Source organism: Sycon ciliatum, chromosome 3, assembly GCF_964019385.1.
Source record: "Sycon ciliatum chromosome 3, ocSycCili1.1, whole genome shotgun sequence".
NCBI classification, from domain to species: domain Eukaryota; kingdom Metazoa; phylum Porifera; class Calcarea; order Leucosolenida; family Sycettidae; genus Sycon; species Sycon ciliatum.
The window spans coordinates 41,519,754-41,547,452 of record NC_088645.1 but is presented as its reverse complement, the minus strand read 5'-3'; the positions used below and the strand labels follow the sequence as shown (position 1 = coordinate 41,547,452).

General features: G+C 47.6%; 2 protein-coding genes and 1 long non-coding RNA gene across 4 annotated transcripts in view; 1 reads left to right on the top strand and 2 right to left on the bottom strand.

The window, feature by feature from the left end:
• The window catches only part of LOC135812247 (uncharacterized), a 33,273-nt gene extending 29,246 nt beyond the window's left edge, over positions 1-4,027 (bottom strand). The window contains exons 1-2 of one of the 2 annotated variants that reach the window (XM_065325588.1): positions 3,691-4,027; positions 2,824-3,109 (exon numbers count right to left, since the gene is read on the bottom strand). In XM_065325588.1, coding sequence (XP_065181660.1) covers positions 2,824-3,084 — 261 coding nt within the window. In that variant the 5' untranslated portion in view covers positions 3,085-3,109; positions 3,691-4,027. The remainder of the gene's footprint in view (positions 1-2,823; positions 3,110-3,690) is intronic. The other variant, XM_065325589.1, reaches the window with a different exon arrangement.
• Positions 4,028-5,227: 1,200 nt separating this feature from the next.
• On the bottom strand, positions 5,228-7,296 carry LOC135812246 (uncharacterized). Its single transcript, XR_010552774.1, has 3 exons — positions 6,982-7,296; positions 6,317-6,627; positions 5,228-5,940 (listed from the first exon to the last, which is right to left on the bottom strand). It is a non-coding gene; the product is annotated as an uncharacterized LOC135812246 (long non-coding RNA).
• Positions 7,297-9,334: 2,038 nt separating this feature from the next.
• The window catches only part of LOC135812243 (uncharacterized), a 31,228-nt gene continuing 12,863 nt past the window's right edge, over positions 9,335-27,699 (top strand). The window contains exons 1-7 of the mRNA XM_065325586.1: positions 9,335-9,579; positions 11,060-11,337; positions 12,167-12,214; positions 14,627-14,926; positions 17,676-18,041; positions 23,605-23,928; positions 24,812-25,183. Coding sequence (XP_065181658.1) covers positions 11,322-11,337; positions 12,167-12,214; positions 14,627-14,926; positions 17,676-18,041; positions 23,605-23,928; positions 24,812-25,183 — 1,426 coding nt within the window. The 5' untranslated portion in view covers positions 9,335-9,579; positions 11,060-11,321. The remainder of the gene's footprint in view (positions 9,580-11,059; positions 11,338-12,166; positions 12,215-14,626; positions 14,927-17,675; positions 18,042-23,604; positions 23,929-24,811; positions 25,184-27,699) is intronic.

Sequence of the window (27,699 nt, the reverse complement as noted above, 5' to 3'; positions counted from 1 at the left end):
AGCTGATGCAGTGATGGAGAAGTAATGTTAGACATACATGTATGACTACAACACACACATACACACACACCTGTCCTGTCCTGTTGAGCCACTGCCATGAAGGTTACGTGGGCCCCGGAGGGGCAGCTGAGAGAGAGGAGGAGGAGCACACAACCCTGTGACGATCCAGGTGATGCGGTAAGCGAAATCGGCGGGAGCAGGCGCAAACACATGTGAAACCCTGACGGTCCTGAACGGTCGGACGACTACAAGTTCGTGAGCAGCGATGACGGGCGCGGCCACGTGTAGACGCAAAGCAGCGGTCACAAGCCTGGCAGTGAGCGACGCAGCACAGCGGAGAAGCAGGCAGCGGCAGGGGCGCACCGACTGCTGACTGGGGGTAAGTACACTTGTGCCTTGCCAGACCTCCACGGGACTTCAGCCAACGGCCACACTCTCCACACTGGCATGCACCTTTCTGCTCCGCAACCGGCTTCGCATGCTCAACCTTACACTTGTGGCGTGCAAGATCACTGGGGCGTGCAAACTGTCGGTCGCAGGTGTAGCAGGTGACGGGAGGGGGGGGGGGGATGCTGGGCATCTACCGGTGCTGAGTACGCCGAGCGCCAGGTGGAACGCGACTCGCATTCAGCTCGCCATTCCCCCCCCCCCCCCCCAGGGCCACACACACACACACTCTCTCTCTCTCTCTCTCCCTGAGGGGGGGGGGGGGGGAGAGCAGTGCTGCCAAACCGTCCGATTTTTCGGACAGTGTCCGATTTTCGAAGGCTCTTTTCCGAAATCCGGTCCGAAAAGGGCAACGTCCGAAAAGCAGCCAAAATGTCGGAGATCATTACTTTCCTATGCAGAAGTCCTGTACTTTCACTTTTCAGCGCAACTGAAGGCATAAATCACTGTACATTTGCTTCTAAAAAGGCTAGCGCTTGGCTGTGGAAGTGCAAAGTAACATGCCTAGATCAGGCTGGATGGCATGTACACTGACAGTCTGTACAGAGTCAGTGTGCGACCACACTCATCATTACAAAATTCATGACAACTCCGGGGTTACCATGGCAACGAAGCGAATTTTCATGGTGTTTTAGGCGATATTTTGAATTCTCTGTAAAAAAATTGCTGAGGAGAAAAATTCGCACCATGTGGCCAGCGCTGGCGGTGAAGGGTGTCCGATTTTGGGCGAAAATTATTTGGCAGCACTGGGAGAGGGACAAAGGGAGAGAGAGAGAGATGGGCGGAGGGAGAGCATGAGGGCGGGAGGGACGGAGGCAGGAATAAGTCCACAGGTTTAAAATGCACTATTGCAATGCAGCCCGAGACAAATGAGTTTCCTATGCTGTATCAAAACCAACTGTATGTTCTGCAAGATCATGGATTGGCTGAATTTATGAGAAAGTCACGGAGATACTAGTACAGCAAGTGTGTGTCTCAGGCCCGGCGGAACCGGTCCGGTTGGTCCGGCCATGGCCGGACCAACTTTTTGGCCACCAACATGTGTGTTACTGGTGAGGAGGTCATGTGTATACCCTCCATACGTATCATACACAAACTGTATGAACGGCTAGGGTATGGCCGGAGCAATCAATAACTGCTTCCGCCGGTCCTGTGTCTCACTTGTGCACGGTGGTGGTGGTGTCGGATGAACTGACAAACCCTGTTTTAGCGTCGAGAATTTGTCACTCGCTCCAGGCAAGAAACTACAGTACTATCGGGCGCCGAAGAACAGCCAGGCTAGAATTTCACCAAGTTTTAATAAGAACGGCTTAGGCTGGATTGTGGGCACAGGTTATGCCATCGAGTCCACCAAGCAAACCAGATTTTGAACAGTCAGATGTGCACAATCTAGCACAAACACTGACAAGGAGTACTGAGACGTTCCACGGCGTGAAAGTCAGCTTGAGCACTGCCCGATAGCGCTAACCAACGGCCTTCCAACTTGGAAGGCTCATGGATATTAGTGCTAATTCCAAAGAGGGGAAGGCTAGCGCCATCGAGCCGAGCACGAGCTACAGTCCATTCAGAAAAAGATGGACTTCTAGCTTTTGGCCATAAATGGGTCAAATTTTGAGTTTTTTTAGAATTTTTTGGCAATCCCCTATGGAATCCTCTTCTAATTATGTTTCTGAAGGATTTTTTGTCCAAAAAGCAAGCCATAGCAAGAATAGCATTTCGGCCAGGTTTTGCCCCAAACGCACAGAATTGGGAAAACCATCAAAATCCAGGCCGTTTGACCCCGCCCGCAACAGTGCATTCTGCGGTTCGAACCCCAGTTCAGGTACCCTTTTTGGACCCTTTTTCAAATTTCAAAGTTCGCAGCACTGCACTGTGTACGATGAAATCACGAAAAATCGCCAAATACGGGAGCTCGCCAGAGCCAGGGCCCATCTTTTTATGAATGGACTGTACATTCCAAGGCTTCTAGATTGTGCACGTCTGACTGTTCAAAATCTGGTTTAGTTGGTGGACTCGATTGCATAACTTGTGCCCACAATTTCCAAGTTACAATTTTTTTTCCTTAGGCAGGATACTTTGCAAGATAAAAATGGAAACTGTATTGCACGTTATATTGCACACTCAGACGTATAACTCTGCAAAGATGTACATGTAAGACTGTACCATCGAATAGGAACGAAACTGCTATGTTCGTTAAAAAAAATAAGAACGGGCTAGGCGAGAACCCCCCTCCCCCGCCCTCCCCTCCCCCCCCCCCTTCCCCCCCCCCCAGTTCTTTGGTGCCCGGCAGTACTATACTGGACTTCAAAAATTTTAAAAATAATAAATACAAATCGTAAAAAATAATATTTAAAATACAAATCGTCAAATACGTACCTCCGCTGCTGCTGCCACAACCTGCACCGTGTCAAAGTCGTCCACTGATATGTTGTAGTCGGGGAAGTACCATCCCTGTGGAATGCGTTGGATCCTCGTGATCCCCATCGCTCCCATGCACCTTGTGTACACCGACAGGACCTGCACTAGAGGTAACATCCATACTGCCACGCTCAGCGCTCCCCGCAGTGGTCTGCTACCCATGCGAGTGCGTTCATGGCTATCCCTGCTGTCTCCGCTGCTGTTGCTGTGGCTTCTCATTCCGTTGCTGCTGTTACTCTTGCTGCTGTACAAGTACAAAAACAAAATAATACAAAAATCAATAGGATTGATTAGGACAAGAGGAGTTGGCCAGATTGGTCTGCACTGACTGTGTAGTGTTCAGAGCAGGTTCTGGACACTCCCCCCCCCCCTCCCCCAGGTTGGGGTAACAAGAACAAGGGCACCTTCTGAACACTCCTACCCCCTACTCCCCTCCCCCCCCCCCTCCCTCCCTCCCTCCACACACCACCATCACCCCGAAAAAAAAGAACTTCGTAGGCTTCTGCGAACTTTTGCGATGGTCCTTGAAGGTAAAAAAATGGCAAACTACCTAGCTTATCGCGGGCCTGCTGTGCCGCATTGATATGCAGCTGAGCCACCAAGAGCACTCCTCGCTCTGATTTAGAGGGAAGTCCAACATGCATGTTCCACTTCGCCTAGGTCTACGGCCAGTGGTGTCAGATTGGTCCAGTCAGCCACCGCAGATGCTCCCGCGGAGTTTCGCGGAGTGCCCACGAAGGAGTTGAAATTTGCGATCGAAATCCTCGCAAACAGTCTCAACTATCGGCATGTCATGTCAGTGTTCAACCAAACAGAGCACCTCACCTTGGCTTGGGTGCGACGCTCGCCTTGCCGGAGAAAAGCCACGGAATTGCGGAACCTGTGACAGTGCTCGCGGCGCACCCTTTGGGGGCAATTTCCGTCGTTTCTGATTCGGCTTCTCGCGCTCTTCCGTAGGGGGCGTTCAGTTGGTCCCGGTTGGGGGCCAGAAAAACAAGGTTTGCGATTCACAGACGGAGCAGACTCAACACCTTATCTGGCACGCAGCGACCTACATGCAAACCGAGCTAGAAGAGTTTGCTCAGCGCCGGAGAGTTTCTTCCTTGGTCAAAATCGACACGGAAAGCGACCTCTCGTGCGGAAAGCTGGCCAACAGCTCCGAGGCTACACAAACATGCAAACATGCAGAACTCCACTGCTGCATCATGACACACACCTGTATGACCTGACTGTATGTTACGTTGTTGTGTAGATCAGGGAGTCGTAAAAATTTTAATACCGGTATTTTACGACTCACCAGTGTACTGTATACATGTACAGTCAACTTCGCTAATAACGACTGCGGATATAACGACAATTCGCGAATAACGACAGAATTTCCATACCCAGAGCAAAGTCCCATCCCACTGTATGAGTGTCGTTATAAGCGAAGTTGACTGTACATCTGGTAGTCTAGATCTACAATGATTATCATTATGTATAAACTTCTTCAGTTCTTGATCAACAACATGACTTTCTACAGGACTCGACTGTTGCTGAGTGTGAGACTCTGAGTGCACTACAGACTACCGGTAGTATAGTGCAGATCTACAAGACACACTATCATTTCTTGTTTTCCCTTGCATATCATCCCTTCATCATTCTGTGAGAACCTGTCCTATGGGCAGGTGAGAAGGCATCTCTGCCTGTTCATTTGGTGAAGTAAAATAAACAACAACAACAACACTCATATTCATAATTATCTCGACTCTTATCCGGGCAGTCCGGGACAGGTCGATCGACCTGGTTCTGCATCTGCCCGTAAATAGGTTTAAAGGGGAAGTGCATCGATTTTTCAAGTAGGGCTCAGATGAAAGACAATTGGATATCGGTTCCGATGGTATATCTCTCGCTTGCGTACGGCAAGGGAAACTTGCCATATCGCCGATTTCTTGATCCCGTTTCCATGGCGACTACAGGTGATGACGCACATTCTGCTTAGCTCCGTGAGAGAGAAGGTCGATCACTGCAGAATTGTGTCATTTTCAGTTGTCTTCTTGTATTCACGAAGTGAAAGAAGTACTGTGTTCAATGCTGTTAGTGCCGTGAACTGTTTATTAGTAGTCCTATCCGTTGTGTACTGGGACGTGACACCGACAGGGGAAAGCTGGAGTGCGGAGACGTTAGCTGGCAAGCGAAAATCGTGACGAACCAAGTGCTGAAATCTTGGTTGGGACAAATCAAACGTTCAGCATTTACCTCAACCAAGGACCATGCCGTTTGCTCTTTCCACTTCCTGAAGATGGATGCGCTGCCTGCTGGAGACTCTCCTATCTCTCGTAACATCTTCTGAAGCCAGGTGAGACGACGAGTAGCGGAGATTAGCGAACGAAATAATGTCGTATGTTTTGAAATTTTGCTGCTCAGGAGAGATGGCATTATATGAACTACTTAGTCCATGTGAACTCAATCAGCCCATGAACTAACCCATGAACAAATGCTTTCCTTGCAGACGTGCATGTGTCTATCCAATCTACACGTAGAGATCATTCCATGCCCTCAGTGAATGGCCTATTTATAATTATTTGTCCATACACTTCATCTGCATGTTGTCTCTATGGAGAAGGGTATTGTTCATTTCATATGAAGAAGTTCGGGCAATAGATGCTTTCCTCTGGTACAATTCTGTTGACCTGATGTTCTTTCTAGCTTCATGGGTAGCTTAGGTGAGGTACCATCACCATCATGTTTACATGAGGATCAAACACTGCACCGTTCTTTGTTGTGACATGACGTAAGTTATTGTAAGTGCTCGCAGACTCCATACATTCCAGCAACACCTAGCATGGTTTTCCGTCAACGTTGTGGGTGAACAAATTCCTGTCCAACATATTTATACAGACATGCCAGCACACACCATGCGCCATACACACACTTGCCCTGCCCTGTCGAGTCACAGCCACGTGGGCCCGGAGGAGCGGTGGAGAGAGAATGGGAGAACGCCGCCCCATGGCGCCCGGGACACAAAAACAAGAGTTTGTCCGGCTACGTAGGGAGCAACACACATAAATACACCACACACACACACACACACACCTTGACCTTTTGACCTTTGACGCCCATCGCCGGAGGCGATGATAGCAATGCTACGGCAGAAGCCATAGCAACTTGTGCTGGGATTACACCATTCAACAGCTTGCAAGGCTGAAGAATTGACCGTCACCATTCAGCCTGGTCTACACCATACAGCTATTTGGAGTGACATTTTCTGGCCAGTGAATCCCTTTTTTTGGTCTTTTTCTTTTTTTTTCTTTTTCTTTTCTTTTTTCTTTTTTTTTCTTTTTTTTCCCGCACACACATCACACCACATACTCCGGCATGCACTGGCTGTTGGTAGCCACCCAGGAGAATGAAAGACACACACACACACACACACACACACACACACACACACACACACACACACACACACACACAAAATGAGAGTTCGGGTCATCTGCCACGAGACTGACGTACGGCCGGGGAGAGCTTCAGCAGCGGTATCTATTCCTGCCCTGGACCGAACGGAAGCAGCGGTCGCGGGACACACAGTATTCACCACAACACGGCTCCACTGTCGTTGGGGGCTGAGCCACACACTTGCGACGGGCAAGAACGCCACAGCGATCACACTGGCATGCTCCACGCTGCTCCTGCACACACACTCTCTCTCTCTCTCTCACACACACACACACTCACACACACACACACACACACACACACACACACACACGTGCGCACATACTGCAAGAAAGAAAGAGAGCATGCATGTCAGATTCTTGCATAGGAAGTGTTTATCAGCACACACTTATACATGCACATGCAGGCACTCAACGACCAACTATGCACCATGCCGTATGTTCGTCAAACATAAGATTGCAATACCAAAGAACAACATAAACAAGATCACATACTTCGTTCTCCTCCAAATCTGTCCTCCCCAGCCATTTCCCTAGGCGGAATGTAGCCTACGAAATGGTTTCTCTAGACTAGGAGAAGATGCTTGGTATTCGCCATCTCTCCTGAAAAATGTTCAGCAAAAATTTCAAAACATACGACATTATTTCGTTCGCTAATCTCCGCTACTCGTCGTCTCACCTGGCTTCAGAAGATGTTACGAGAGATAGGAGAGTCTCCAGCAGGCAGCGCATCCATCTTCAGGAAGTGGAAAGAGCAAACGGCATGGTCCTTGGTTGAGGTAAATGCTGAACGTTTGATTTGTCCCAACCAAGATTTCAGCACTTGGTTCGTCACGATTTTCGCTTGCCAGCTAACGTCTCCGCACTCCAGCTTTCCCCTGTCGGTGTCACGTCCCAGTACACAACGGATAGGACTACTAATAAACAGTTCACGGCACTAACAGCATTGAACACAGTACTTCTTTCACTTCGTGAATACAAGAAGACAACTGAAAATGACGATGCAGTGATCGACCTTCTCTCTCACGGAGCTAAGCAGAATGTGCGTCATCACCTGTAGTCGCCATGGAAACGGGATCAGGAAATCGGCGATATGGCAAGTTTCCCTTGCCGTACGCAAGCGAGAGATATACCATCGGAACCGATATCCAATTGTCTTTCATCTGAGCCCTACTTGAAAAATCGATGCACTTATTATTATTATTATTATTATTATTTTATTTATTTTACTAGGGTGTTTCCCACAGACCTATGGTCTTCTTACGGGAGCCCCTAGAAAGGTTAAGCATGAACGAACAAATGGGCGATAATCTGTACAAGAGCGAACAGTGGAAGGCAGCATATTCCACCGATCAGAACCTATGTAGCCAAGACGAGAAAAACCAGCTTTAGTGTGGGCAGAAGGCAAGGCCAGAGAAAACGAGATTTGGGACCTAGTGACGGCAGTAGTATGTGCACTGGAGGAGCGGGTATGGAAAATTTCTTTTAGGAGGGAGCTACATGTGCCGCTATGGACAGAGCGAAATACAAGAATAAAAAGCTTCAAATTGACTCGGACAGAAATGTGAGAGAGATTGTATAGGCTAAGAATATGAGAGGCACTGGTAAAGTTATCGAAACCAAAAACTAATCTTAGACACCTGTTAAATAGCCGGACATACTTATCGAAATAGTAAGAACTGAGGGTGTGGACGTATGCGCTACTTGCATACTCCAATGACGACTGAATAACACTAAGGTAAAAGCTACGCCGTGCGTGGAATGGCAAGAGATGTCTTGACATGCGGTAGGCGCCGAGTTTCCTGTTGACAGACCCAATCAAACCGTCAATTTGTGGCCCAAAAGTCAGGTGCTCGTCAATGACAATGCCAAGATAGCGTGCGGACTGCGCTCGAAGAACATGGACGCCGTCAATGACGACACTGGCGGAACCAGGCACTGCTGTTATCTTTCTGTGAAGGAGGAGGAACTTCGTCTTTGCTGGGTTCAGCGTCATGCGCTTCTCTTCCAGGTAGACAGACAGCTTGGCCAGATCTCCGTTCAAAGCTCCGATGACTTCCTCAGCAGAGTCACCAGCTGCATACATATTAACATCATCCGCAAACTGCAGAACTGTGGAACTGTTGACGGATGAGGGAAGACCACGGACATAGAGGCTGAATAGGATAGGTCCCAAAACAGACCCCTGCGGAACACCCTGCGTACATGGCACGCGTGGCAGGCCCCCTGGTGCAATGAGCTGCTGCGTTCGATCACTCAGATAGCTTTTAAACCATGCCAGAGCCGAGTCACCAATCCCACAATCAAATAACTCATTCAACAGCAACTGGTGATTGACGCTTCCCCTTTAATTATTTGGACTGGCGTTTCAAAGAGGAACGCATGGTACACACGCATGATTGTGTGATTGTGTGGAAAACACTGTTTGCACTAATAATTGCAGTCAGCCCTAGGCCTTTGCGGATAATCATGATAATGCCGGCAGAAAAATTGGCAGAATTCGGTACTTTTTCTGGTAAGTTTCATGCATGTTTAGTATGTGGATAAAGAAATGGAGCAGAATTCGAGGAATTGCCCGGCATAAGGTTTGTATGGTTCTGCCAATTTCACTGCTTTTCGAGCAGAATCTGCCACCTTTTCGAGCAATATCCGAGGGCCTGCTGTTTTCCATTCCACCAAGAGACAAGAGTACATAAACCATGTAGGTCTACTCTTGATTCTACATTGTAGATCTACAGTACAGTACATGTACTTGTATAAACGAAGTAAGCTTGAGGTCAAAGGTCAAAATAATCAAGCTGCACGCCTTCCAAACTGGCCAAAAGTAATTCCCAAAGTGCAGCAAAGGCATGTCGGGAATTGGGAAGTCGCCATATCCGTGTACGGTGTAGCAGACTCTCTGCTACATATACATAGCGTCATAGACATAGGTCTCACTTTCGTTGCCTCGTTGAAGATTCACTGGAATGAAAAGTGATCCCAAACTCTGGATAGATAGATATACTAGATAGTTATAGAGCGATGGGGTTTCGAACTGGCAAGTAGAAATTATGGAAAATAAAGCATTATTACTGAAAATGTATTTGTAGGAGATTAGGTTTGCAGCGAAGACGCTTCGTCCCGGGATGAGGTCCTGGTGACGGACCACGGCTAGAAAGCTGTGTGAGCTCTCTTCACATTATAGTCTATAGTCACGCAAGTGGCTCGGCGTTCGGAACATTCCAGTCCCTGGCTGCTTCGGAAGCACTCAACACCGGTTGTGGATGTCCATTACATGGTAAGGCGACGTGCCCCGATTCAATTGGCATCCAGGTCATATTTCCTTTCTAGTCTACATATTTATGAATGAGCGTAAATACCGTAAATGAAAAGGCAAAGTCTTCACCTTTAAAAAAATTATCCGTGAGAGGTTACAATTTCGTTAAAATTAATTGTACAATCTGATTACTACTAGAGTGCTGCTCAATGAAATCCGATGGCTCGAGTCAGGTAGACGCCGTCCGCTGCGCAGTATGCGGCCCTAGACCTTCGGACACTGGGATTTTCACCCGTGCACTGTGGGCCCAAAGCTGACTCAATTGATTGGATTGCATTGAACCGTAACTGTGTAATCATCATGGACGATGTGAGTGAACATTGAACAGAAGTCTGAGATGAAGCATCTCATTCTGTGACACAAGTGAAAAAGAAGACTTGCTCCTTTCCCAGTGCAGCTAAAGGCAGAAAATGATGCCTTTGCCTGCTGGTCATGCATCAGGGTGTCACGATTCGGGTAGACAATGGTTCCAGTCCTCGAGAAGTGCAACTACGTGTACTGTGAAACAGGTCTAAGACGACCGCTCAAGGGACCTTCAAAGTGCAGTCTCTGTCACCAGGCGGTCTCCTTATCCAGGGTCATTTGAATGGAAATAGCATCCCTTGGTCCTGGTTGTAGTGGTCTTCCAGGACAGGTGGTTGCCTTATCCGGGTGATCGCCTTGACAGGTTTTATCAAGTTTACTATATACAGTACCCAAAATCATGACATTGTGCAATAAATAAATTGCCATGTGGTGGTAGTGGATCTGTCAAGCAGCAGTCGTTATATCCAGGCACCTGGCACTCACACTGAGGAGCATGCGCCTGAATAGTTCCATAAGAAGCATGAGGTTTGACGTCTGAATATAATTATTAGTGGTGTTTTGCTCTACGTAACGGGAACGCAACACGAAGAACCGCGGGAACACTCTTTGCGTCCCCATAACATAAAGGAACCTGTTCTGCTCTATGCTTACGTAAAAGAAAATACGTAGAATGTGCACTGGGAATTCCCCTTCCAAATATGGCAGTTTTCTGCCTGCATTTGAATGATACCCTGCAGATCCGTACACATTTTTGATGTGTGTGCCACAACGTTGAGAACCTCATCTACGCGTAGAAATCTGGACCTAAAACACGTGAGGCCGTTGACTCTAACCCAGACACCTGTTCTCTATGTGATTTCACAGTTGGAACAGAACTTTTAGGAATGTCAGTCCCGCTCGGCTTGGATAGCTTTTAAGTCAGTAACTAAGTACGTACCCCCCCCCCCCCCAAAGAAAGTAACCCCTCAACTCTCTTCAGTGTATTGAAATCTAGCCCGCTAATAAAAACACAGCTTAAAGCACCAGATTAGTTTGTGCATACATTCTTGTTGATTTTTGAGCTTGTTGTTGTTGTTGTTGCTGCTGGTGCGGCTGCTTTTGTTGCTGCTGCTGCTGTTGTTTTTCCTGAGCACAGGGACCGGGTGCTTGGCGTGAGGAGCAGCTTGCTGGCTGCTCCCATTGTCGCTGCTGCTTTCTCTAGTGCAGCCGCTGCCACCACCACCACTACCACTGCAGCTGCCATTTCTACTTCTACCGCTACTTCTACCGCTGCCTCTACCGCTGCTGTTGGTGCTAGCGCAGCTACTAGCCCGTTGCTGTTGCTGCATGTTTCTCCTGCACTGGACACTTCCTGCCTCATCTCGATTGGTATTTGAACTTGCAACTTGACCGCAAGCATGGCAAGGAGCAAAGGTAGGCGAAGAATTGCACCTGCTCCGGTGAGTGTGTGCTCATGTATTCGTGTGAGTGCTGTAGTACACAACAGAGAGAGAGAGAGAGAGAGAGAGAGAGAGAAAGAGAGAGAGAGAGAGAGAGAGAGAGAGAGAGAGAGAGATAGAGAGAGAGCGAGAGAGAGCGAGAGAGAGCGAGAGAGAGAGAGAGAGAGAGAGAGAGAGAGAGAGAGAGAGAGAGAGAGAGAGAGAGAGAGAGAGAGAGAGAGAGAGAGAAAGAGAGAGAGAAAGAGAGAGGGAGAGGTAGAGAGAGAAGGAGGGAGAGAGAGAAGGTGGGAGGGAGGGAGAGGGAGAGAGAGAGAGGGAGAGAGACAGAGAGAGAGAGAGAGAGACGTCAAGAGAGACATAGGGAGACATGGTGAGAGAAGGGGATATAGAAGAAGCGCTAGCAGAGCATCAGATACATCTGTGACCTAGAATCGGCGAGACAGAAATTGCAGAGCATTGCTGGTGACATGAGAAAAACATTGTAATTTTGATCAAACCGGTAAACAAACCAAAATGGATGCAACGAATAGGAGTGTTGTGTGGAGCTTAAACATACTTGATACCCTACACTTTCGCACCCCTTGGCGCTATGGAAGTGGTACAGATGTTGCTTGGCGCACACACATGTTCAAGCACAGTGTTGCAATGAAAACTGGGCCACTTTGCCTGATTTGCCATTGGGCAAGATTCCACATAGCGTAACTGCTGGATTGTTCCCTAGTAATGAAAATGATCTTTACCGACGATTAAAAATGGAAATCAATCAATTTGAATGTACTGTTTCTTGTCTTCTCTTCCTTCAGATTCAATTATGTGTGTGGTAGTTCTGTTGGCGTTCTGTGTCAATTTGGGTATGTACAATGGTCTGTGTGTGTGTGTGTGTGTGTGTGTGTGTGTGTGTGTGTGTGTGTGTGTGTGTGTGTGTGCGTGTGCGTGTGTGAGCATGTGTGTGCTTGCGCGCGTGCGCGCGTGTGTGTGTGTGTGTGTGTGTGTGTGTGTGTGTGTGTGTGTGCGTATGTGTATGTGTGCCAGCCTGTCGGAATGTTGCCAAGACATTCCAAGGTTTGACTAGTTTCGGCTCTACAACCAGGGGTGTCGGACACGGTACGGTCACTACGGTATTGGCCGTACCACTTTTTTTAACATGCACTGATCTGGGCTCTTTTTCCAAATTTCTCGGTTCAGTAACCCCAGTAACTCCTCGAGTAAATTGTACATGTATTTCAGATGTATGACCGTACCACACTAAAATACCTTCCGACGCCCCTGACAACCCAGTGTGTCATTGCTACATAGTTTTCGTGACTGTGGGGTACGCACGACTCTTGTCTGCAAGTTCCCGAAGCTCAGTTGTCGAGGCTGGTCGATACAGTAACTCGAATTTCACTTCAACAGTACCATAGGAGTTAATGCCTGCTTGAGGCTGCTTCCTATAAAGCAGTTTCCTACCTTTACTGCTTACCCCTGCTTATGCCAGGCGTGCATGTGATATACAGTCAAGTAGTCGTCTTCGTTGGTTTATCTATGTTGTACTCTGCATGGTGGAGACCAGGTGTGCATTTGCATTCTGTTCACGTGACTTTGCGAGCAATGTGGATTAACCCTTTGCCGGTCTAACTCAATGTATGTGAGGGGTGGTCACGCAAATACATGTACACACAACCAGCAATAACTCAAGAACCATGTGATGTAGGTATGGGTAAACCATATATTTTCAAAATCTGTATGCCTGAACGCGTCCAGAAAATTCAAATATGACTAGGTCCAGGCAAGGATAGGGCCCATGGTAGCCCTTCAAGTTGAGAGAGAAAATCCAATTGCGAATGAAATACACGAATATCACAGCACGAAGGGCATACCAAGTTCGTGATGGAGCTGAAGTCGTACGATAAACAATCAGGTAAGGGCTACGTCTTTACAAGAAATGTAGGCTCTCTACAATACCGCCATTGAACACCAACACATCGCCATCGGCGATACGCCAGCAGCAGCAATTCCCATTCCACGATATCGCAGTTTCGGTTTGTTCATCTCAGCGCTGCTCGCGTCAGATTCACTCTCGCTCAGATGAGTACTCAGGCGCGAGCTTACGCATGCCCTGATTCTCAGGGCCAGGCGAATCAGCTGATCGCACCTGACGAGTCCTTGTGACAGTCGCTGTCGCCGTGTCGGCAGCAAGAAGGCTTCCTCTCTGTTTGGAGAATTTTGTTTCTTCATTCGTGGATGATATATTTTTGAACTAGCAGGACTCAACGGAGCTCTTTTCTCAACACACTACACTGCAAAACCTCCCGGGACATCCAGCCTGGACTGGTGATGTTACTGCTCTCAGAACGCTTGTCAAACACGGCCCCAAGAGATGCACTCGCATTCTTGAAATGCGCGCATGGCGGATGGTCGTCTTTTCCAATTTCAACAAACTTCAGTCGATCGATACGGCAAAAATTTGTATGGTAAGCATGGTTGTTTTGCACATCGTCAGAAAGCCTTGGACCTCAGCTACGCGTAGAGCGCCATTTTAGCTGTCTCCTAGCAACAAGACCCCAAAAAAATGAGAGCAAACGTACCGATACTATAGTATTGGTACGCTTATGGTAGACCGGTAAAGGGTTAAGCAGTAACCTTTGTTTGTCCCTCTGGCTGGCTGTCGGTCTGACTGTCGGCCTGTCTGTTGATCTGTCTGTATGTTCCTAAGTCTGTCGGTCTGTCTGTCGGTCTGTCTGTCGGTCTATCTGTTGGTCTGTCTGTCTGTCTATCTGTCTATTGGTCTGTTCGTATGTTGTATGTCTGGACGTCTGTCTATCTCTCTAGCGATCTGTGTGGTGATCTGTCTATCTGTCTGTCTTCCTGGCGGGCTGTATGTCTGTCTTTCTGGTAATCTGTCTGTCTGTCTGTCAGGTGGTCTGTCTGTCTGTCTGGCGGTCTGTCTGTCTGCCTCTCAGGCGGTATGTCTGTCTGGCTGTCTGTCTGTCTGTCTGTCTTGGGGTCGGTCTGGCGGTCTGTCTGTCTGTCTGTCTGGCGGTCTGTCTGGCTGTCTGATTTTTATCGGTGTCTCTGACTCTCTCCCTGTCTATCCCTGTATTTTCTCTCTTTCTTTGTCTGCCTGTTGGTCTCTCTCTCTCTCCCTCCCTCCCTCCCTCCCTCCCTCCCTCCCTCTCTCCCTCTCTCTCTCTCTCTCTCTCTCTCTCTCTCTCTCTCTCTCTCTCTCTCTCTCTCTCTCTCTCTCTCTCTCTCTCTCTCTCTTTCTCTCTCTCTGTGTACAGGAAAGGGCTATGTGGAAATGTTTAGCAGGGAACATTTCGACGTGAGCACGCAGACTTACACCACAGTCTATACCACTGTGCTAGTACTTAAAGATGACCATAAAAACTATCTGCCAGCTTGCAGAGGGAATGATACTGGAATACAGCTCATTCGTACCAATGCGACAGGAACAAAGAGTCAGATTCCACTCAAGTTAGGTTTCTGGGACACTGGCAAGCAGAAAACTCCTCTTTCAGGTACCTACAGGTGTGTGTCTGACCGAGGTGTCTCAACTAGGGGATACCGCATTAAATTATACCGTAAGGATTTGTTTAGTCTGTGTGTGTGTGCGTGTGTGTGCGTGCGTGTGTGTGTGTGGATACCAGGCTAAAAATAGTGGCAGTCAATCCATCAGCCTTGCAAGCTGTTGAATGGTGTAATCCCAGCACAAGTTGCTATGTCTAAGATAGCTGTTCGCTATCATCGCTTCCGCGATGGGCATGTCTGAGGTCTGAGGTGTGTGTGTGTGCGTGCATGCGTGCGTGTGTGCATGCGCGTGTGTGTGTGCAATGCACCTTGTATCTGCTCCTATCAAAGCATCGTGATGTCTATACTGTTTAGCCTAGCATGTGTAGGGTGTGCATCGGTGACTATCTGTCTTGGACGTCCTATTCCACCGTGCTCCATGTGGTGTAGACCAGGTGTGCATTGGGAGTCGATTCACATGGCTTCGGCAGTTGTATGGATTAAGAAGTTTTCTGGGGCTAGTCTTGATCTGTTTTGTTCAGATTTTGCCTGCTATCGCTGTTGTAAGAAAATATCTGTGGGCGTACATCCAGTGCCTTTGCAGAACTTGGCATGCTTCTCTTTTTGACGGGCGTACATGGTACACGGTGTGCGTGTGTGTGTGTGTGTGTGTGTGTGTGTGTGTGTGTGTGTGTGTGTGTGTGTGTGTGTGGTGTGTGTGTGTGTGTGTGTGTGTGTGTGTGTGTGTGTGTGTGTGTGTGTGTGTGTGTGTGTGTGCCAGCTAGTTCGTTTGGTGGGTACACTTATGCCTGATTGTGTTGGGCCTGTTGCCAATGGGCTCGGCTACTTGAAGGTGTAATGTTGTACCTGCCACCTTTGTTGGTTCCAGGGTTCATATACTTTCTATCAGAAGTATACATACCTGTTAACCATGGACTGCTTCTGGCTAGATTAACTCTTGTGTAATCAATGGTGCTAGTGACGCTTAAATCAGATCTACTTTGATATAGCCACCCACACTAGTAGCAAGTATTACCTTCACCGGGGGCAGGGGTAACTGCAGTTGGATCCCGGGACGGAAACCCTGATGCCGTCAATCCTTTTTTCTGCACCTTGTCCTCACCCACTTACTGAGGTGTGGCGAGCCCATAAGTGCGATCATTTTCAAGTCCACCCAGAGTTTTGGGGATTTCAGGGGGTGTCGGCCGTTGGGCGGTTCAATAGCCAATTGAGTCATCTTTCCAAGATTCCTTTTGAGTCTCTCTCCCCTCTCACGGGAAGACCCACGTGACCAGTTTTGGCAGTGAGCAACAAGTGTGTGTGTGTGTGTGTGTGTGTGTGTTGTGTGTGTGTGCGCACGTGTGTGTGTGTGCTTACGTGTGTTCATGTGCGGGTATATGTATGTGTGTGTGTGTGTGTATGCACGTGATTTGGCGAGTCTGACATTCCCACCCCGTGGGCTACACATCTGGTCTGCCACTTACAGTGTCATATAGCCAGTCATGGCAATGGAAGAAGAAAGAAAGGAAGGATATAATTATAAGTACACTAAAACCTAGTTTAAGCGACCACCCCACGGTGCAAGGAAAAGCGGTCGTTAAAGCCAGGTGGTCTTTAGAATCAGGTCCCACAGTGTCTGTGTAGAACTGTCGGTGCATGGAAAAACGGTCGTTAAGAGCAGGTGGTCGCTAAATCGAGAGGTCGCTTACACCAGGTTTTACTGTATTATCAAGAATACATAACCGCCGAGAGTGTGCAACTGCCTGCACAACCTCTACACAGTATTGGGAGGGCAGAACTTCACATCACCTGACATGGTTCAAGAGGTTACGGTAATTTCACAAATTTTCGGTGTACTTTTATTTTCGGTACTTTCCGTGCGTCTGTTTCATACCTAAAATTTCAATACGCCGAGCAAACACTAACACACATAACCCAATAGGGAACTGCTTCTCTGTACCGAAAATTTCTGTTCACCTAACCTAGCCTTTTGCTCTCATACCGAAAATATTGAGCACCGAAAATTTCTGAATTTAGAGTACACGGGCAAACAGTGCAAAGTGACCACAAGAGAGTTGAAGCCAAAGCTGGGTTGCGTACAACCCTGTATCTATCATGCACAGAGTTCAAGAAATGTGTACGGGTTCAGGGTTCTAGCCAGGTCAAAATAGTAGGGGGGGGGGGGGCAGGGAAAACAGTTACCCCCTAACCCATTTTTCCATTTTTAGAGTAACAGTCTTCCAATGCAAAATGCAACGTTCAGGGCGAACACCTGACTTCGTGCCTTTATGAACCCTCTAGTACTGACTATCGACTGAATTTGCATTGAATGGCATGAAAAAACACAAAAATCGGAAAATGGGTAGGGGCCGGCACATTTTCACAGGGGAGCGTGCAAACAAACCCCCTCTCTTTGGCTAGAACCCTGGGGTTCATCACGTGATGTGAAGTTCTGCCGTTGCACACCCCATAGCTGGAGTTGCACACTCTTGGGGGTTACATGTATGTGCTCTTGGTGTTGTGTGTGTGCGTGTGTGCGTGTGTGCATGTGCGTGTGTGTGTGTGCGTGCGTGTGTGTGTGTGTGTGTGTGTGTATGCGTGTGTGTGCGTGCGTGTGTGTGCATGTGCGTGTGTGTGTGTTTGTGTGTGTGTGTGCGTGCGTGCGTGTGTGCATGTGCGTGCGTGTGTGTGTGCGTGTGTGTGTCTGTGTGCATGTGCGTGTGTGTGTGTGTGTGTGTGCCTGTGCCTGTGCATGTGCGTGTCTGTGTATGTGCGCGTGTGTGCATACTCATGCATTCTGCTCGTTTGTTCGCGTTATCTTAGATAATCCACCAACGTCACTGATGGTGGATGCTGGACTCACCACCACCAAGGATGTTCAAGATCCGTTCAATGTCACCTGCTCACGCCCCAACCCAGAAGCACTGGACTTCATGTTTCACCTGGTGTTCCGCACACACAAGTTGACTGACGAGAAACTGAGTGCCCCTGCTCACGCCTCCTCGCCACTCGCCTACACTACATTCCTCGTCACTCCGTCTAAATATGGAATAAAGGCTGACCATCAATACTCGTTCAAGTGCGCAGTCACCGCGCTGAAGTGCTCGTCATTATACACAAACCTATATCAATGCAGTTTTTTAGATTCGAAATCGTTTACCACGCATCCTGCCGTGATTTCCTTCAAAGGTGAGCCTGATGGAACTAACTCTTCACAACGTGATTTGAAAGTGCCAGCTATATGAGGTGGAGAGGTTGATGTGACTTGGGACGAGGGGATGGCCTGGCTTGAACCAGAGAGAGTGATGCGGCTCGCTGGTATACCCCGGGGAAATACGATAATCATTGCTATCGTTTGCCTCAGTGTATTTTAAGTCAGATGAGGCCAGCGTCTTATCACACACGTCTTCTTGAACAATGATAGAGGTTGCCGTTGTCTGTTGTTGAGCTGCCAACAAGCTCTTATTATTATTATTATTATTATGAAGTTTTTAGCCTCTAATTTCCTAAAAACTTTGAAATTTTCCGTGAAGTCCAAATTTGAAATTATTATGAAGTCTGAAGAAAATGTTGAACGGTCTCTGCTGGGATGACGACTACACCATAGCTCAGTGGTAAGAGCATCGCTGGCTACAAGCGAGGGTCCCTGGTTCGAGTCCTGGTGGTGACAGTCAATTTTTTCTTCAGACTTTTCCTGTTTGTCTCATTCCCTCAAAACCAGTTAATATTATTATTAGGAATTTGAAGTTTGGTTTGGAGAGATTTGGAGAGATTTTAATTTTTTTGTAGCCAAGGACTTTGTGCGGCCGTGGGCGGTAAGAATTTAAAAATTATTATTATTATTTATTTTTTTAAAGAACAATACGTGGCATGTGGCCTCTAATTTCCTAACACTTTGTGAAATTCTCCGTGAAGTCCAAATTTGAAATTGCAATTACTTGTATTTGCTCGCAGTGGACATAGTTTGATGCGCTCCCCATGATATCAAGCGAATGGCCGAGGGCCCTCTTGATTGGTGTGAGTTGCCAGTATGATACAAACCAGATATTGATTGATCGAAGAGGGATAGATTTACCATCACTGTGGATAATAGTCATACTGTAGCTCAGTTGGTTAGAGCATTGCTCGCGAATAGCAAGGTCCCTGGTTCGCGTCCCGGTGGTGTGACTGATGATTTTTTCTTTCTTTCATATCTGGCTTGCAAGTGTTGAGTTTCGGAGAGAAAAGAGCAGTACATGGCATGTGGCCTCTAATTTCCTAACATATTATTATTTGAAACTCGGGTGTTGAGCCATAAATAAATGTAGAAAGGAAAAGGATATAAGGATACGAGTTAAGAGAAACTCTCCATCACTGTAACTGGATACTATATACAGTCAGAAAGTGCAAAAACTAGGCACACAACTGACAAGAGTACTGAGACATTCGACGTCCTGACACCTAGCTTCAACACATCTCCGTAGCGCTAACCGACAGCCTTCCAACTTGGAAGGTTCAAGGTTATGGAAAGACCAAAGAGGGGAAGGCAAGCACAACGAAAACGAGCAAAAGCTACAGTCCCAACGGAACAAAGAATGTCGATTGTTACTGGACGATGACGAGACCAGTACGATATTTGACAAAGCGGTCTAACTACAATTCGAAGCAGCAAAGCAGCACACCACCCAACTTGGGTGGGTCATAAATGAGGAGTACTGTAGGAGTTTGGCTTTCGGCTTGTACAATTCGTTTTCGCAAAGCTTCCCCTTTCTTTACTTATCTTTGATATTTATGACCCACCCAAGTTGGGTGGTGTGCTGCTTTGCTGCTTCGAATTGTAGTTAGACCGCTTTGTCAAATATCGTACTGGTCTCGTCATCATCCAGTAACAATCGACATTCTTTGTTCCCCACACCGGAGCTCGCGCTATTCCGCCGAATTTACTTGACACTTGACTGACTCACGACTGCCATCCAGAGCACACGAGAAGTCCATCGAACCTTCGACTCGGTGTGGGGAGCAAACCCTTTCTTACAAGTCATCGCCGAAGTCGCCACCACTACTTCGTACTGTTGTGCCCAGCGCGGGCTTGCGACTAGTTGGTTTGGAGGTGACAGCGTTGCGAATGACCGAGGGTCCTCGACGTCTGTCTCACCGTCCAGGAGCGACACTGACTCACGCTGCTATCTGGTGTTCACGAGGTGTTTGTCGCGCTGGAAACGGAGCGTCTCTGTAAGTTTGTATCCCTGGTGATGTTTGTGCCTGGAGAGCACTATATAAGTGGTGCTCTTCAGGCACAATCTTCCTCAGCCTACTCAAGCTCAACTGATGAGGGGTGAATTCCCCGAAACACTGTGTATTGAGCACGGAGTGGTGCTTTCTTGCAGGTTTGCCGAGTCGAAGGTTCGATGGACTTCTCGTGTGCTCTGGATGGCAGTTGTGAGTCAGTCAAGTGTCAAGTAAATTCGGCGGAATAGCGCGAGCTCCGGTGTGGGGAGCAAACCCTTTCTTACAAGTCATCGCCGAAGTCGCCACCACTACTTCATTCTTTGTTCCGTTGGGACTGTAGCTTTTGCTCGTTTTCGTTGCGCTTGCCTTCTCCTCTTTGGTCTTTCCATAACCTTGAACCTTCCAAGTTGGAAGGCTGTCGGTTAGCGCTACGGAGATGTGTTGAAGCTAGGTGTCAGGACGTCGAATGTCTCAGTACTCTTGTCAGCTGTGTGCCTAGTTATTGCACTTTCTGACTGTATATAGTATCCAGTTACAGTGATGGAGAGTTACTCTTAACTCGTATCCTTATGTCCTTTTCCTTTCTATATATATATATTTTTTTTTAAAGAGGTCGGAGGCGGATAATACTTTAAAACGAAGGTAAGTTATGGGTCGCTAGTATCCACGCAAACACACATCCAGTCACAATAAGGCACTTGTCATAAGTATCCGAACGTTTTCTGTCCCTTCTCATCAAGGATTATACAGGGAATGGCTCAAGTTGGAAAGACTAAAACTTATATAGCGTAAAGATAATTAGATAACAACACTCGTGACAAGGTGGAAAATTATCAAGTTCAGCACGACACAAAACTCGAAGGAAAATAATAATAGTGACAACAACATAGTGAGCAAATTAAGTTACATTGTCAACACCCCGACGAGGAGTAAAACCAAACAATTGTAGCGACAACACATTTTCTTTCTGTACGCAAAGTTCAGGATCTAACTTACGGATATACAAAGCTTCTAACACAGCCAAATGCAACGCACACCTACCACGTGACAATATTGAGAAAACATTATCACTGTACAACTCACGACAATTGGTACGGGCTGACAGATGTTGCTTGATTGACGAAGTGCGATTCTTAGCTCCGTTGGGTGTTGTCTCCTCCAATGTCCCGTCATCTCGCCTCTTCGTGGCATCACCACTATCCGTCCCTTCGCGTTTCCGCGGCCTTCCACGTTTCTTGACACTAACCGTTGGGTGCGCGATGCCCAGTGTTCTTTCAGCTACGTCTCCTCCATTGCGGATTTCTATTGAGCTTCTTACTCCAACTTGTCCGGTGTCCGATATTGAGGTTAATTTTCGCGGTCTACCACGTTCTCGAATATTGACTGTTGTTGTCACTTCCGTTGTCGTTGTACGTTCGTCCTCACCAGTCCGTATTTTCACTTGGCTTCGCGTCATTCTTCCCGACGCCAACAGATCCTTTGTCAATTTCGGTGGTTTACGTGTCGGTCTTTCACCATCTTTCATGCTGTTCTCAGCTGGCCCGTGTCCTACACACCCAGAGGAGGACGGGCATGCAGTCACATCTTCACGGGAAGAGGAAGATCCACTGATGGACTGGACAGCACATTTTGGAGGACGACCACGGCGAGGACGACAATCGCGTGCATCAAGCGGAACACAACTTAACGGCACATGTTGACGAATGCGCGCGCCCAGGTGCTGAAGTGTTCTACCTACATACCGATCTTCACATTGTCGGCATTGAAAGATATAGATAAGGTTACTTTCACCTCGTCGAGGTGTTAACAATGTAACTTAATGTGCTCACTATGTTGTTGTCACTATTATTATTTTCCTTCGAGTTTTGTGTCGTGCTGAACTTGATAATTTTCCACCTTGTCACGAGTGTTGTTATCTAATTATCTTTACGCTATATAAGTTTTACTTCCTCCGCCCAAGCAAAATGTTCGCTTATCTTTACAGTTTTTACTGATACATTCCAGGTTCTCAGAACGGCTTATAACGACTCAGAATGAGTTGAGGAGTCGTTGAACATCAAGAGAAACTCTCCAAGTCGAAAAATGTAGAAGTCATCCTTTGTCATCAGCCGACGCAGCACTTGTTGTCGGGTAGTACTTCGCACTTTCCAGAAGCGCAAATATTTTCTATCGACACTTTCCCAAGCGCTTCACCTCCTTCACGAGAACGATCGGTTGTGTTTCTTACCAGCCGAAGCTGGCGAGCTCAGTCAGCGTCGCTTTGCTGGATCGTTCACGTTGACATCAGGCGAATGAGCTGGGCGAGTACAACCCTGTCATCGAAGCCTTTCTTTTCCAACTGTTTTGCCCAGTGCCGATTCTGGTTCATTTTGCAGTATGTGGGCGAGCGTCGCTGAGTGGCTTTCTCAGCTTCAAGCTCGCGTGCATTTTTACCGTACACACACCTTGAGCAGGATGCAATCAAACACGCTGGCTTTTCGCAACATGACACCTCTGCTCCGTACTCCAGTGCCAGCAGTAGTACTCTAGCAGCACCCACCTTGACCAGTGACTGACTTCGTGTCTTTTTTACCAGTTCCCTCGCATTCAACGCGCTCTACTCTAGATGTTTCTTTATTCTTTGCCGACTTCGCCGACTTGTTTGGAACTGGTACGCCTGAACCAGCAGATTTGTGTGATGGTGAAGTGCACAAGATGCAAAAATTGCTGTCAGACACCTGTCATTGGGCTGAAGGAGATAAGCGAAAAAATGTCCTGGGCGGAGGAAGTAGTCTTTCCAACTTGCGCCATTCCCTGTATAATCCTTGATGAGAAGGGACCGAAAACGTTCGAATATTATTATTTATTATTATTATTATTATTTCGTAATACGTATTCGCATGCAACGACGCAAATCCACACAATTCAGTAGACACTTTTTCTATCAAACGTTTTTTTTCCCTTCTCTTCAGGAGAGTACAGGGAATGTTGGAAATTAGAAAAACACATAACTATATAGAGAATGAAAGAAAGAAAAAGTCAACACTTCAACATAGGTGTTAAAAATGATTAAAGTGTTAAAAACTCAAAAACAAACAGCTGCAATCATTTTTAACACCTATGTTGAAGTGTTGACTTTTTCTTTCTTTCATTCTCTATATAGTTATGTGTTTTTCTAATTTCCAACATTCCCTGTACTATCCTGAAGAGAAGGGAAAGAAAACGTTTGATAGAAAAAGTGTCTACCGAATTGTGTGGATTTGCGTCGTTGCATGCGAATACGTATTACGAAACTGTTTTTCCCACCGCCTCCAAACTACTGTTTGAATTATTATTATTATTATTATTATTATTTATTCATATTTTACTAGGGCAGTCCCCACAGACATGGTCTTCTTACAGGGTGCCCTAGCCACGTGAAGATAGCGGAGCGAAATGCAGCAGGCAGGGATATAGTGCGAATCGCGGCAGGGAGGGAGTTCCATCGGTCAGCTCCAAGATAAGATTCAGAGTGATAGCCAAAATACAATCTCTTGTTGTTGTTCGTGTCGTACTCCTTCTCTAGACTTGACTGTGTACCTGGAGAGTAATGACACGAGTGGGTACAATGCCAGCACGCAGATTTACACGGTCTCCTACCCGGCCGGTACAAACATCAGCAGCGGTGTCGATTTGGACTACATGCCACACTGTAGAATATCACCAGGCTACAACTTAACACTAATGAACACTGTTACTCAACAGGTCGTGTCCGCAATGCCCAATACAACTGGACGTCTGTACTGGGATCCATCGCAGTTCAGTCTCAAAGTGGAACATTCCGGGCTCTACCAGTGTCTGGGGGAGTCGGGCAGGAAATCTAAGGTTTCATTCAACCTGACTGTCTTCAGTAAGGGTAGTATCTTGCATAGGTGTTTGCCATGATTTCATTGATGATGAGTTATGATGCCATCACTTAGTAACATGATGTCATCTTTTAGTAATATGATGTCATTTTATGCGTAGAGTAGTGTGCATGCCCGTACGTGAACACCAATCACCGATCCATTGCTATAGCAATAGCTCAAGTACACAGCACCCTATGTAACCCCTCTCTATCACTGCCTTTGTCGTTCAGAGTTTTGGGTGTTGTCCTTTGCTACTTAGCTCAATGGTGCTGTGAATCATCTTTGCAAGATTTCTTCTCAATTTTCTCCCCTCTCCGATTTATAACGAGGTTTGGGCAGTGAGCAAATACACAAACACACTTGTGTGCGTGTGTCCGCGCGTGTGTGTGTGTGTGTGTGTGTGTGAGAGAGAGAGAGAGAGAGAGAGAGAGAGAGAGTGTGTGTGTATGCATGCACCCGAACTCTCGTTGGCCGCTAGCCTGCGGAGCGTGCTGCGTACCGTATTCAACGATCTACCCCATGTCTGTCGGCCCCTTGTATGAGGGGACATGTGACCATTTTACGGCAATGTTCAGGACAGGACATGCATGCATGTGTGTGTGTGTGGACGGGGGGTGTGGGTGTGAATGTGCGTGAGTGTGCGTGCATGCGTGCATGTGTGTGTGTGTGTGTGTGTAGGTGTGCGTGGGCGTGTGTGTATGTGTGGGAAGGGGGGGGGGGTATGGGTACGGTTGTCTATGTGCAACATGTGCGCAGCGTGTGCACAACGTGTACCCAATTTGCGTGCGTGCAACCATGCAGATAGGTTGTACATCTAGGGCTGGGCTAATGCTCATGTTTTGTGCATGTAATCAGTCGTGCATCCTTCCATGTGTGCTGTGTCAGATACAGACAAGCCGTCTATTGCAGCCTTCCAGATGGGTTCTACACAGCTCTTTTCAAAGTCTACAACGAATGTGCCTATACACTGCTCTGGTATAGCGCCGTCAGACGCTTCACCCCAGCTGTTAATCACGAGCAATGACCCTTCTGTCTCTCGTCACCTCTACATCGACGGACTGGTGACTAGAGGGAGTAATGGATCGGTCAACATTAGTGCATCGGTTTCGGCTGACCGTTTCTCACCAGTCGAGAATGTCACATTCTTGGTTACATGTACGCTGCAAGGTCCTTTCGCCTGTACCGGCAATCCCAATGTCAAGGCAGCCTGCGTGCACAGTCACAGCATTAGCAGGACATTGCCGGTGACATTTGTTGGTACGTAGCACTGTTGTTTCCGTCAAGAATGTCAGGCAGGGTCGTGAGGGGGCTGGGGTGGGGGGTTGGGGTGGGGGGGAGGGAGGGTACTCCGCCCGGGGAAAAAGACTCTGTCACTTTGATTGGACTGTCAGTTCTGGTGGACTTGAATCCGAGGAATCGAGTCGTGGTGACTCGAGAGGAGTCAAAGGTGTCATTTTCTTTTGTATAATAGTGTACACAAAATGTGTGTTTCCGTCATTGAAGTGCGACATAGTCTGAATTTTGTATCGAGAGTTGGGACAGGACACACGTTCTTTCAGTTGCAATGCTATTGAATCTCAACATGTGACAAAAGCAGCGGGGCTCACTTTAGATTGCACACCTGTCAACCTTTGCGAACCTGAGATCGGGACAATGACATACCTGGGTATGAAAATGTAAAACGGAGAGGTTCCAAGCTGTCCAGTAGAGTGCTCAATACCGAAAGGCAGAGCTAGTTCAAACAATAGTAAGAGGATGAAAAAGTGTTTTTACTCCGAGTTTCAAGCACCAAGCGATCATCAGAAAATGATCATCATGAACATGTATACACATTTAGCTATGAGGCGGCCCTCTTTTGGGTGCATATTACCACCCTTGATATCGGGGACGGTCCTGGTCAAATCGGTATGGTTGGTAGGTATGGGCTTGACTGGCACCACCACTACAACTTTGGTGCTGGTGGTGGTCCATGGTGGTGGTGCTGATGGTGCTGCTGCGCTGCTTGTGCTGCTGTTGTTTGAATTCTTTATTCTCACGATGGCACCATCGCCAATAAGAGATAAATTTATGAGAAGGTGAGATTGTGGGTTAAACAGTTGGAAAGTGATTTACATCACTTTGAACTTTACAAGTATGGGAGAGGGTGAGCGCTGCAGGAGCAGATTGAGTTAATCAGCAGTGAGCAGATTTCTTGTTTGAAAGCAGGTCGGGAGGAGACGTCACGAATGCTAGCAGGGAGGGCATTGTAGTATTCTTGGGACTTGTACAGTGGGGAGTCTTTACAGCGATCGGTTCTGGAGGGTGGGAGGTGCCAAGTGCGTGCGTGTCGAAGGCTGTACTGGGCCGTAACTTGAGCGGGGGTGTTGAGCAAGCGTATGTGTTGTGGGTTGTTGTTTCAAATCTTTATTCTCACGATAGCCAGTGGCCAATAAGAGATAATAGTGTAAGAAAGGAGAAAGAGTGAGGAAGAATTGGGTGGGCAGGGCCTAGGGGTTAATGACTACTTAAGTGTACGGGCAGGGGTGGTCGCCACACGAGCATACAGAGTTGCGTACTTAAGTGTACGGGCAGGGGTGGTCGCTACACGAGCATACAGAGTTGTGCAACAGCAGGGATATCTCGGATTTGAAGGGAGTACGAGAAGGGATTTCGCGAAGCTGGGTGGGCAGGCAATTAAAGTAATGAAGGGCCTTGTACAGGGGAGAATGGAGACAGCGGTCAGTCCGCGGAGTTGGCAAGTGCCAAGTACGAGAGCGACGTAAATTATACGAAGGTTGCACGTTGCTAGCAGTATGCAGCGAGAGTATATGTGGTGGGGCATAATTGTGGCGCAGAGAATGCGCGAAGAGTATATGTTTAACTTTAAAGCGTGAAAATAATGTTGGCCATTTGATGCGATGCAAAAGGTGGGAGTGTTCTAAGTGTGTGTAAAGGGGAAGGTGGAGACATATTCTGGCGGCTTTCCGCTGGAGTCGTTCTAGCCTGTCAAGGGAAGTGTGGGACAACGGTGTGAGAGCAGTGCTCGCATATGAGAATATAGGTAGTATGTATGTCTGATAGATGTGAGATAAAGAATCACTGGTGAGTGTAGACCTTAGTCTAAAAAGAATATTGAAAGACTTGAGTGATTTTTTGACTATGTATTCAACATGCTCCGTCCAACGGAGGTCATGCTGAAAGATTATTCCGAGGTGTTTGTGTTTTTTTGCTACGGTAAGCGGACTATTCCTGAGGGTGATCTGGGGTAGCTGTTCAGGGGGGCGGTTATTGTGGTAGAACGGGAGGATGACTGTTTTCTTTGTGTTAACCAGCAGGTGCCATCTTTGAAGCCAGTCTCCAGCTGCTGTGACACTCTGTTGTAGGTTTCGGGTGCAGTCTTGAAGAGTTCTCGCTATGGAAATCAGAGCGGTGTCATCTGCAAACTGGCTACAGGTGGTGCCGGGATTCTCACATGCATGTGGAAGGTCTATGGTGTAGACGAGGAATAGAAGCGGCCCAAGAACAGATCCCTGAGGGACGCCGGCAGGGATCTCGAGGAAAGGCGATAGGTCGCCATCCACCTGGACCCTTTGCCGACGCCCCAACAGGTACCGTCGGAACCACTCCAGGGCGTTGCCCTGGACACCATAGTGGGAGAGTTTTGCTAGAAGGCCTGCATGCCACACACGATCGAAGGCCTTGCTTAGATCGAAAAAGCAGGCATTGACGTGTTTCCCGTCCGTCTCTCGCAGTGGAGAGGGTATGGACGAGACGGGCGAGCTGCTGCTCAGTGC